This window comes from Bidens hawaiensis, unplaced genomic scaffold (assembly GCF_021521415.1).
Source record: "Bidens hawaiensis isolate Kalapana, Puna unplaced genomic scaffold, B.hawaiensis_p1.1 tig00006968_1, whole genome shotgun sequence".
Lineage (NCBI taxonomy): Eukaryota > Viridiplantae > Streptophyta > Magnoliopsida > Asterales > Asteraceae > Bidens > Bidens hawaiensis.
The window spans coordinates 970,274-982,118 of record NW_027491478.1 but is presented as its reverse complement, the minus strand read 5'-3'; the positions used below and the strand labels follow the sequence as shown (position 1 = coordinate 982,118).

Below are 11,845 nucleotides of genomic sequence, written 5' to 3'. Positions count from 1 at the left end.
TTCGTTCTGGTTTTTCATGATTATTATAATTGAGAAGGTATAACACGTGCCGATCACGTGTGACTTTTTGTTTCTGGTTTTTCTAGTTTGAGCTTATTTATTAAATGAATTTATTTTTAAACTCGAGCCCAGACTTGTTTAAGCTTTCTTACGAGCCAATCTCAAATGGTTCGAAAACAAGTCAGCTCATTTGCACCCCTATTTGTTATAGTAAAATAAATTAACAAAGGGTAATAAAGTAAAAATTAAAATAATTTGGTGGCGATTAACAAATGAGTTATAAAGATCAGAGTTAGAAGGTGAGGGTGCATGCGGGTACAACGACTACGATTATGTGGGTATACCATCATCATACTCTTCTTTTCCTTTTTTAGGTACATGCAATAGGTTATACAAATGGAAAGTGAAAAACGAATGCGTGTGATGGAACATTATATGATTGATTAGAAGATTTGGCTATAGATGAAATTTTAAACTTGAAACACCCCCCCCCCACCAATTTAGTTTCATTTATGTAGCTTTGGATAATTTTAAGTATTCTTTAGTCTTCGTATGACTGGTTAAAAGATGGCTAACTAGTAAGTAATGACACTTTATTTCGTCTTAAGAAATTGATAGCAATCGCTAATAACATTCTTTTTAATGTTACTAGCCAAACTTTAATCAAAATTAGAGAGATCGCTTTTATTCAGAATTTCATTTAAATTTAGTTAACTTTTCTCTAATAACCTAGAATATTTAACTTTAAAAAAATCAAAATAGTTTTTTTTTTCTTAAATTCCGATAACCTTTTTTTTATTAAAAAAAACAAGTTCTTTCAAAATAATGTACTTTTACAAGGAAAAAAAATACATTATTTAACTTCGTAATCGATAACAAGTCTCTTATATTTTGAGTTTTGGATTTCTCGGTCGGGAGGATCTATATAAGAAATGTGAGAAAGGGTCGTTTATCATCTCTGTCAAAACTTGATTACTTAACTTTTATAGGAGACTTTTGTTTTTACAATAGACAAAACGTCAACTGTCCATACTAATTTGACACTTCATGTTTGATTCACGTAAGAACATCATCAAGAAGGAAACCCGCTACCTTGAATCAGGTTTCGAAACTAAGACACTTCATAAGAGACTTTTGATCAGTCAATAAGTCATAATGGTTTTGACTCATAAGATATAAGAACCCCAACTTAGTTAGCATATTATCTTTCCCTACCAAAAAAGAACTTTGTTTTGTCTTTAAATGATTTTTATTAAACCAATTTTCTTTTACTAAATGTTACAGTTGAATTACCCCATTTTTGGGAAGATTCATTCTGTAATTTATCTTTAACTCGTGTTTTATAAACACATAAATACTTGATTTGTTTTAAAAGAAACATGTTTAATTGTTAGTCATAAAAATTGTTGGAGGATAATTTAGTAATATTAATAATTGTAAAGTGTTGTAGGCTTTACAGCACAAGAGTGACTGATGGACACATGGATTCAACAGTTGTAAAAATACTGTTTGTAATCTCACATATCAGTCATTTTCTGAAAATAACTACTACTCTTTATCTTTCTTAATATTTATTTTTATTTTTTTTTCAACTTTTTTGGCTATGAGAATTGGGAACTAAGCCTGATAAAACTAAGATAAAACCCAAAGCCTGATGAAACTAAACTCTTGACCTAAATGAGTTAGTTTTAAATTTCTAATTTGTGAACGAGTCAAGCTGCTTGTAAGCTACTCGAGCTCGGATCAATAAAAAGCTCAAAACGAGTCCAGATTTTTCGAGCCCGAACCTCAAATAAAATTCGTTTTTTTATTGAGCCCTATTCTTGTATGGAAGTTTGTTTAGGCTTGTCAAGTCTTAACATGCCTTGTGTTTTTTAAGTTTCACATCTTCTAGATTTTTTCTGTTACATTGCCTAGTCGAGCTCGAGCCAAGCTTAAGCTCGTTTAATGTGCTACACGAGCTCGAGCTGAGCTTAGGCTCGTTTAAATTTTTTCTTCAATTATATAAAAATAATTAAAAACGTATATAAATTAACTGATAAATAATAAACAAGCTGAGCTCTCATAAGTTAAAACGAGCTGAGCTTGATCTTATTGGAGTTCGGGCTCGACTTGGCTTGTTTCCACCAAATTCATAGCCAAAGTTAAGAATGCAAGCATGCTAACTTCCAAAGCTTCAATTAGTTTGAAGAATACCCACAAGACACATGAAGCATGTATTCGAGTTAGGAGTCTCATCTTATTATTTCATCATTCAGTAGCCAATGACATAATAAGGAGAATGACTGAATCTGACAATCATAGTAGTTATTACTTAAATCTATTTAAAGATTACATCTGCACAAATTATATTAAAACACACGAGTTATATCTTTACATAGTATTTTAACGAAAATAATAAAAAAAGATGTAACTTAGAAGTGTCTATACTTTTTCACTAATGAAGAGTTGGGGCTGGACCCACTTATCCAGTGTTTCTATGAAAAGATGAACCGATGACCAAAGATTCTAAGGGGACAATAAGACAAACACACGGGTTTTCAGTTTTTTGATGACGCTACACGTAACCTCGCATTCAATATCTAAGATATTAAATGTTAAAAACCCTTATAAATTCTTAATTAAATAATATTTTAGATTTCAAATCTTATCATTAAATTTCCAAGATTCCAAGTATAAAACTTTTTATTTAACAACCAACAAATAAAGCTCGGCTACCCGAGGTAACCAAATGACAATACTTCTGCGACTGCACACATCTCCTGTTCCGGAAAAAACCAGCCTCATGAACCCAATACAATAAAACCCGACTGAGATCAGACTCAAACTTAAACTCAAGACCTTGCAACCTCCAACACAAATCTTCACTTCCTCTTCAATACCAGTTGAGCTAAAGCTCACGGACAAATATTAAAACATTTTTACAAACCTAATAATAACCTAAAGATTACATAAATCTAATTAAAATTTTCGTATTAATAAATTTATAAAAAGCGGGTCCCATTATTATTTCATTTTCACACTTTTATTTATTTTTTTAACAAACAACAAATAAAACCCGGCTACCTTATACGTTCGCGACCGCAGGCAGTGTTAGCCCACCTTATTCTATTCCAAGTAAAACTCGCCATCTGAATACCCGCTACGATAAAACCCTATTAAGCTCAGCCTAAGCACCTAAAGATTACATAAATCTAATTTGAATCTTTGTATTAATAAATTTTAATATAAGTTGGTATCCATTATTCTTGTTATTTCATTTTATTATTCCATCAATTTCCAACCCAACAAAACAAAACCACCACAAGAAAGAAAGAAACAAAGACAGACAGAACCAAAGCTGTGTGTGGAATTCAAACTACAAATTGGGATTTGGGGTTTAGGGTTTCAATCTATTAATCAATACAGCCCGTACAACTTCTTATTCCATGGTTTCTTAGGTAATAAAGCTGTTGAATTTCATAGCTTATATTTGTCTTTATACATGTGGGTTTGACTCTTTATTATGTTCACACAGTTTATTATCAATTCATGGTTCTTGAAATCAGGGTTTAGTAAAGATTTGTATGCTCTTGTAGTTTGTTCTTGATATTATTGTTATATTCAACTGGTGTGATGCAGATGGTGTGTTTGATGATTAGAATGTGAAACCCTAGTTTTTGTTTTGTAAGATTATTGTTATTGGATGGTAGAGTTGGATACATATACATAGGGAAGTATTTAGAGGAGAAACCTACGGAAAGCAAGTGACCGGTTTTGGGTCTTAAATTCAAAGAAAAACTATGATTAGTTTGTTTTTCGTCAAAACGAGTTCTTTTGTTCTTTAGACAGAATTCGGGTCTCGTAGATCTGGTTTCGAGAAACAGGGTTTTTTGAGAGCTTCTTTAGTCAATAGTCGGTGGGATAGAGGTAACGCTTGAGCTTTTTGCATCCTCCCCAGATCCTACAAATAGCTGTACTGGTATGAGCGGGATGTAAGTTGTTTGTCGTTATAGATCTGGTGAAAAGAAGACGAATTACCTTAATTCAAAGAAAAAGTGTAGCCAGTTTATTTTTCTTTAATACGAGTTGTTTTGTTCTTTAGATAGAATTCGGGCATCGTAGATCTGGTTAAGAGAAAAGGGTTTTTTGAGGCGGGTGTGTTAGCAGCGGGAGCAGCCTCTGTAGCCGGTGGGATAGAGTTAAGACTTGCTCTCATCACACCCTTCCTAGATCTAACAAATAGCGATACTGCTAGTCTGCGATGAGTAGGATTATACAGGTCACGTATGTTATTTGTTGTTATAGATCTGGCCATAAAGGGTTTTCTAAGCTGGGGTTTGCTTCCGTGGGATAGAGGTAGAGCTTGCCCACATCACACCCTTCCTAGACCCAAAAAATAGCGATACTGCTGTGAATGGGATTATACTAGGTAAGTTCTTTGTTTGTTGTGATAGACCTGGTAAAAAAGTTGTTTTGTTTTGTTTTCTTTGGAGCCGAGGTCTCAGCGGGAGCAGCCTTGTTATGTTATTACTTGAAAGTGTTTATCTGAACTTGTTTCTGTTGCTTATATTCGTGCCTATATCAAGATTATGATTCTTGCAAATTGTTTGAAAACCAATTACTGCAAAACTCATTGTTATTTATTCATTTATGTATTAATTTTGCTTTTTATTTTTGTGTGATTTACAGTCTGCTTAAATATCATACTCTTGCAAATTACAAAGTGCCTTAAGCTCCATTGAAATAATTGTTTTTTATGAAATTTTACAAGGAATTTGATTATTTGTTTGTACAATTGCAATATCTAGTAAAAGGGTATGAAGCATCTGGTTTTATAAGCTTGATCTTGCTGTATGATGCACGGTTATTAGCATAAATTCTTAGTATTACACCTGGTGTTTGAGTTATGATGGCCTATTTGAGTTTTTGTTATCTAGTTGCATGATTACAAAAACAACATTACTACAATAACACTTGAGATCTTTAAGTAAAATGATTAAGGAGGTTAAACTTATCTAAAAATAGATATTTGACGTCTTTCAATCCGTTGAGAAAACACAACTCAAATCAATCTATTCGTATTTAAACGGGTCGAAATTGGCATGTATTTTTGTTAAATAGGGTTAAATTTTGTTCAAATGTTTTTATTTCTCTTCATGTGTATGATATTTGTTTTTCATTGTGCTTAGGTTCATTCTGGCTACAATTGTGCATCAACTTTACAAAGCTGCTAATTCCAAAAACTTGTGATAATGAAACAAACTGATTGGTATTACACATCTTCATAGTTTTGGTGATGATGTTGATACGTTCTCTTCCTACTTCCATTGATGACCATCCGAAGCAAGAAAGCTCACGTGTTTGGCTCCTGCGCGATGAATCAGAATCATGGCAGGAACTTACAAATCCTATCCCGGTAACCAAACACAACGATAAAGATAACACCTTATGGTCTCAGAACTTTTTAAGCTCTTCTCAGTTATCAACCGAGGTTAACATGTCCGAAACATCCACTCTTAACTATGTATACAAAAGAAGAAACGTTTTACCACCGACAAGTTCCAAACCGACTCTCGTATACAAAAAACGAAAGGTTCAACGCGAAGGTTCAAAGTCAGGATCCGTTGACGGGGATTTTAATACGGACCCAAAAAGTAAACCTAAAAAATGTTTGGGTTTAAATATAACCGACAGTTGTTCGTCATCAAAATCAAATCTTGATCATGGGTCGGTTGGTTTATTGAAACAACAAGTGGATGATGTTGGCGAGTGTTCGTCTTCTAGTGTCGTGATAATGGAAGGATCAAAATCATGCGTCTCGTTTATTAAACAACATGGGGGGCTTAAAAGACGTGCTTCCACCAAGAAACCAACAGATTTGAACAATGATGTTTGGTGCTTTAAGGCGTGTAAAGTGTGTGATCAGTTAGCAATCACGTTAAAGATGCTGATTTGTGATCTTTGTGAAGACCCGTTTCATATGTCGTGTTGCAACCCTGTTGTAAAGAAGGTACCGGTTGGTGGTTGGTTTTGTGGTTCTTGTTCAAGAAAGAAGTTAAAGAAAATGGAAACGAGTTCGGGTAAATCGTCTGGAAATTGTTTGGGTCCGACATCATCTATGTTGAGAGATGTTACTGGCCGATTTCGGTCAAGTGTTCGTATTGGTAAAGATTTTCAAGCAGAGGTTCCTGACTGGTCTGGCCCACTAACTGAGTATGTTTTTTCGCGTATACATTTTGATATAAAAGGTTGCAATTTCAATCCGATTATTTTATTTTTTTACTAATAATTTTTTTTAAACGGGATGAATGGTTGAAAGTTGTCTAAAGCCTATTTATAATACAATCTGTATTTGACCCATTTCAACCGCCTGTTTCAAATGCATATGGACTGATGTAGTTGATTATGAATGTGACTGTTTCAAATTCAATCATTTATGACTATTTCCTATCATCAAACAACAAACTGATTTTGACCTCAAAATTTTCGAAGTCGTATAGTGGGAGGTCAAAAATCAGTATGTGGTTTGATTTGATGATTTAATCACACTCTGTAGGAGACCTAGTATCCACATTCATTTTGTCATATCACAAAAGAGATGCGTCCCATGCATAGATTTTGAAGTCAAAACATCTAGCTGATAGTGTCGAACTTATGCTGTTAGTCAAAGGTTATTAACCACTCTAGAATTAGGAGGTGAAGGTAAAAGCATACAGGCTAAAATACTTTAAATGATCATATAAGCAAATTTTGAAGTGATAGGATATAAATTAATAGGACGGACAAAGAGCAAAGATAAGTAAAGAGCGACTTGTGAAAGTACAAAATGCAATCAGTGAGAAGAGATGTTGAAAGTTGAAACTCTTGGTTGGTTGTCCGAGTGTAGAACATATAGAAGTAAAACTAGTGAAAAGAAAACAAATAGAGGAATAAGAGAAACTGGGTTGGGTTGGTGGATCTGCTAGTGCTTTCTTGTTCAGTTTATCCAGAAATTATGAATAATTGATGTAATAAACATGATTACTTCTAAAAATCAATGATCTAGTGTGTAGATGCCATGGCTTTTACTCACAAACGCAAAAGCTCATGACGAAAACTATTTGTATATTCGCAAGTTTATATTTTTATTAAGTAGGGCAAAGTATTTTGATTCCCTCGTATTGGCGGAAACATAGTTGCATTATATCAAATAAATGCGTACATTGCTTAACCATGTCTGGCTAAACCACTGCCTCTGCATGTATGCATTCCACTCGTTTGGATTTCTTTCTCTAGTTATGTTTGACATACTTCAAAACCCTAGCCATAGGGGTTGTTTATTTTTTTACTTAAGCATCTTGCATGTTTCATTTCTCACCATTTATTCATTCCCAACATTCATAGACATCCTCTTTTTTTGTTTTTTTAAAAATTTTGTTATTATTATTATTATTATTATTACCAATTTCTCCTTGATCTATATGCATCACAGCGGGACTAATGCATAGTGTAAATTAAACTTATTTTGCCTCTTGTTTGATTTGCTCATTGCTCATCGAGAGCTTAACTTTTAGTTGTAATCCCAAGTTTTCTCTCTCTATTTTCAATCACTTGGTCTTTTTGGAAACCGATAGTTGACTTTAAGAGTGAACTGCCTCCTCTTTGATTTCCATAAGTCAATAGAAGTATGTGTTCTGTTTAGCTTCTTTTGTATAATTATTGCTGCTTAAGGAGACTTGTAACCAAAGCTCCTTGGATTTGTATCTCAACTACTTGTTATAAAAAGTTTCTTGTTTCCTTCTGTGTTTTAGAGTAAATGAGGGATATTGTATATTTACAATTAAGGTGCACTTTATTCTCTCCTCTCTTTACTATGTTCAATATTTCTGATTCATTCGAAAAGGAAGTAAATAGAATGATACTCTATAATATAATGACATAGGCGGTTTTATGCACTAAAAATTTACTTAGGGTCGTTGTCGACTCATTTGACTTGTTTCTTGCATAAGAGTCAAAACATCATCCAAAATTGTTATCTCTGCCTGTTATAGCCATGATAGACCGGCAAGCGTCTTACTTGTTGATACAACTCATATAATCTGAAAGGTTTTTCTTTATTTCACCAAATAAATATTCCATCATATCTTTCATTTTGGAGTCACTTTTGGCTACTTATTATTTCTGTTTTAACAAGGCTATCATATCATGCTGCAGTGAAATTAGTGATTATCTTGAACCTATGGAAGTAAGTCCTTTGGAGTCTGCTAGCTATCAAGTAAGATTTTTTTAATGGTATTATTATTATTATTTTGTTTGGCAGTGGTTTGTGTAGATTCTTTTATGAGATTATAATAATAATAATAATAATATTGTGCATAATAATTGCAGGAATGTGCTTCAAGAAAGCTTTCAAGTCTTAGTTCTATTGGGAATTGGCTTCAATGCAGAGAAGTGGTAGATGATGTTGACGGGTCCGTTTGTGGAAAATGGCGCAGGTGATCCTTTGTGTCTTTTAGTTATTAACACTTGTTATTTATTTTTTCAAAAATTTCATACTCATTCTATTCAGAAAGTTAGATTATTGTTATAATTATACAACTTTTGTAATCATACTTGAGATACTGTAGTATAAAAGAACTAGACAAAAGGTGGGTTTGCAGGTTGACCCATTTGAACTATATTCTATACTTTTAAATGTGTTCTGTGACCCGTGTTATAAGTTAAATTGGTTGGGCGAGTTATGCCAAAGTTTAAAATTAAAAGATATATTGACATAAGATTTAATAAATAAAATATCATTGTTTTATATTAGTATTTTTCTTTGTAAAATTGTGATTTTAAAGTATTAATATCGCGAAGAAAAACTGAAAAATAAACTAAGTTTGGGTTATATGAGTCGTGTTCGCGTGTCAGTGTCATGTTTGGGTTCATATGCCTGACACAATTTTTGGGTTTGTGTCATAGTTTCGGGTTCATGTTGGGCTGGACCCGCCGGACCCACAAACTTGACATCTTTAGCACTTCGTGAAAATACTTGTGAATTTTTCTTTATTTAAAAATATTTAATCTCAGGGCTCCTCTTTTTGAAGTTCAAAGTGATAACTGGGAGTGTTTCAGCTCTGTTCTCTGGGATCCAACCCATGCTGATTGTGCGGTGCCACAGGTATGTTTTAACATTGAGTAAATTTCGATTTTCGTCTATGTGGTTTGGTCATAATTTTGCCACTTCTATCGCCTTTTGTTCTTTTTTTTTTTTTACCTGAGAGCCATTATGGTTTCCAATTTTGCCATTTTAATATAACTAAATAACTCTGGTAATTTTTGATTTTTTTCTGTTAGAAGGGCATGTCTGTCTTTTTTACTTTGGGTACAAGCTTTTAAGCAAATGTACATGTAAACAAGTTAAATAAAAAGCTGGAAATGGCATAAGCTTGTAGAGAGAATTATTTGTTTATTTTTAGTTAATTTGTTCACTTGTACATTCTACTTAACATTTTGTACTTAAAAGTAAAAGGACTGAAATACCCTCACTCTTACTGAAAAAATTACAAGCGAACATTTATGACCAAACCACAAGGACGAAAACCGTAATTCACTCTTTAGTATATTAAATAAAATTTATGTAGATAATATAGGCTTGAGCTCGATAAGTGATGCTCGGGCTTGTTTATTAAACAAGCTTAGTTTTAGGCTAGAGCTCAGGCTGGAACGTGGTTTTGCTAGCCGATCTCGAATAGCTCATGTGTGGCTTGGCTCGTTTACACCCCTAATCATGACCAAGATTAGTTAGCCCTTACTCCACCGGAACACTGGCCCTCTCCTCGTGACCTCGTTTCTCCACATCCCTCTTATCTTTTACATTTAAATTTTTTTTTGTTCATTAAAATGTTCTGATGATATTTGTCTGAATATTGATGATTAAAGGTTTACATATTTAAGAACTTGTGTTTGATTGTATATCTTCAATCGTTTTCACGAATATGTTTTTAACTTGAAGTTGTTTAGCAGCCATTTTTGAACCTTTTTTAGTTATTTTAAGTTGTTTGAATTTATTATTACTATGGTTTCATGTGCCTTTCGTTTTGTGAAGCATCAAATTGCAATAAGATTTGGAACTTATTATAACTCGAATTCCATATATTTAAAACAACTGATAATTTGTTTTTTTAAATGGTTCTTCAGGAGCTTGGTACTGATGAAGTTCTAAAGCAGTTGAAGTATATAGAAATGGTATGTTTTTGCCATTCTGCATCGTGCGTTAGTGATTCATTTACTTACAGTTACAAATGGGTCATTTTAGGTTATGTTTTATCTTTAACAGGTAAAATAAAAATAAAAAAAAAATAACTATAAAGTGAACGGGTCAAACGGGCCAAAATTTACTTAAATCATATTATTATGATTATTGGTTACAATAAGTAGGATGGTATATTCATTAATGCATAGAACTTTTAAATCATTTTATTTTATTCGACAAATTAGAATATTATTAAAATAATATAGTTTGTTTGTAATCATGTTTGACAAACTAAATTTTGTATGAAAAAAACTAAATATATCATGTAGACTTTTTTTTTGTGTACAAATTCGGCATCTTTCTTCTAAATCGGTCTAAATTATACACATCAAGATTCTAAAGCCGTTTAATTTTAAAAGTCTACACTTTTTTTTTTATTTATAGTCTTTAGTTTTTTTATTTTTTTAACATGAAATTCTCATTGTACTCATTTTGTGTGTCTTGTAGTTGAGGCCGCGGCTTTCTGCAAAAAGGTGGAAATCAGGAGGTAACAAGCATGTTGAACGTAAGGAGCACACCGCGGATCCAAGAAATACACAGAAATCATAGGTTTTATGCATCAAATACATTTATGCATATATTGTAGATTTTGACAAAAATTTAGTGAGCAAGAATTTTGTGACAACATTTGGCAATGATGTCTTCTTGGAGAATATGTGTTACATCGTTGATCAATATTTAAAAATACTAACAAAAAGTGTTTTGAAATTTATTTTAAGTTTTATCTATTCTATACTATATATAATACACCAAACAAGGGCAAATTAAGACACTTGATTTTAAGAGTTGTGCAAACACTAATGCATAAAGTACATGTGTAATTAAGGGTAAACTTGTCTTTTAAAAACAATTCACCCAACTTACAAGCTTGCCCTCTCATCTTTAACCATATCTTGTTTTTAGTTTCAACTTTAAACCAACTTCTCACCCATGATTTTTAAACGACAGTAAGTTTTCCATACGTTAATATTTTTGTACAAATATTGCACTATAAAAACGAGTATTTTATTTTCTTTAATTTTAGTATAATATTATTATATTTTTTTCAATTGAAAAAATTAATATGTTACGTAGGGGTGTTCAATGCCGGTTTTAATTATTTTTAAGCGAAAACTAAACCAGTGAAAATTGAAACCAAAATGTTATTAACAGTCTGGTTCTGATTTGGCTTAACAATGTAAGCTTTGATAATAAAATTTGCTTAAAATAATTATTAATTTAACCGTATTATCAATTCCAACTAAGTCAAAATATGATACTTGAAAGGATAAAGGAAGTAAAAAACCGGCTGAAAGTAAAAAACTCAGCCGTGAAACCAAACCGATGACTAGTTTAAACGGTTTTAAGGTTTTAAACCGAACCATGAACACTCATAATTGTTACGTGATTAATAGAGTCCGCGTTCAAAGACCCGCTGCATCGCACGGGCACCCATCTAGTCTGTTTTAAACACTATCATTATTTTTTTAAACTTATGTTATATGTTATATAACCATATCTTTTTGCTCTCTTTACAACATTTATTTGGTACTAGATAAAAATAATCATAGTATCGGATGTAAACAAATATAAGCATAAATTTAAGGG

At 32.5% G+C, this 11,845-nt stretch overlaps 1 protein-coding gene across 1 annotated transcript; it reads left to right on the top strand.

Moving 5' to 3' along the window:
- Positions 1–3,277: 3,277 nt before the first annotated feature.
- LOC143634054 (uncharacterized) lies at positions 3,278–10,958 on the top strand. Its single transcript, XM_077102234.1, has 7 exons — positions 3,278–3,440; positions 5,172–6,195; positions 8,176–8,236; positions 8,350–8,456; positions 9,034–9,124; positions 10,144–10,191; positions 10,706–10,958. Exons 2-7 carry the CDS (start codon positions 5,279–5,281, stop codon positions 10,805–10,807), a joined length of 1,326 nt encoding a protein of 441 aa, XP_076958349.1. The 5' UTR covers positions 3,278–3,440; positions 5,172–5,278; the 3' UTR covers positions 10,808–10,958.
- Positions 10,959–11,845: the final 887 nt, after the last annotated feature.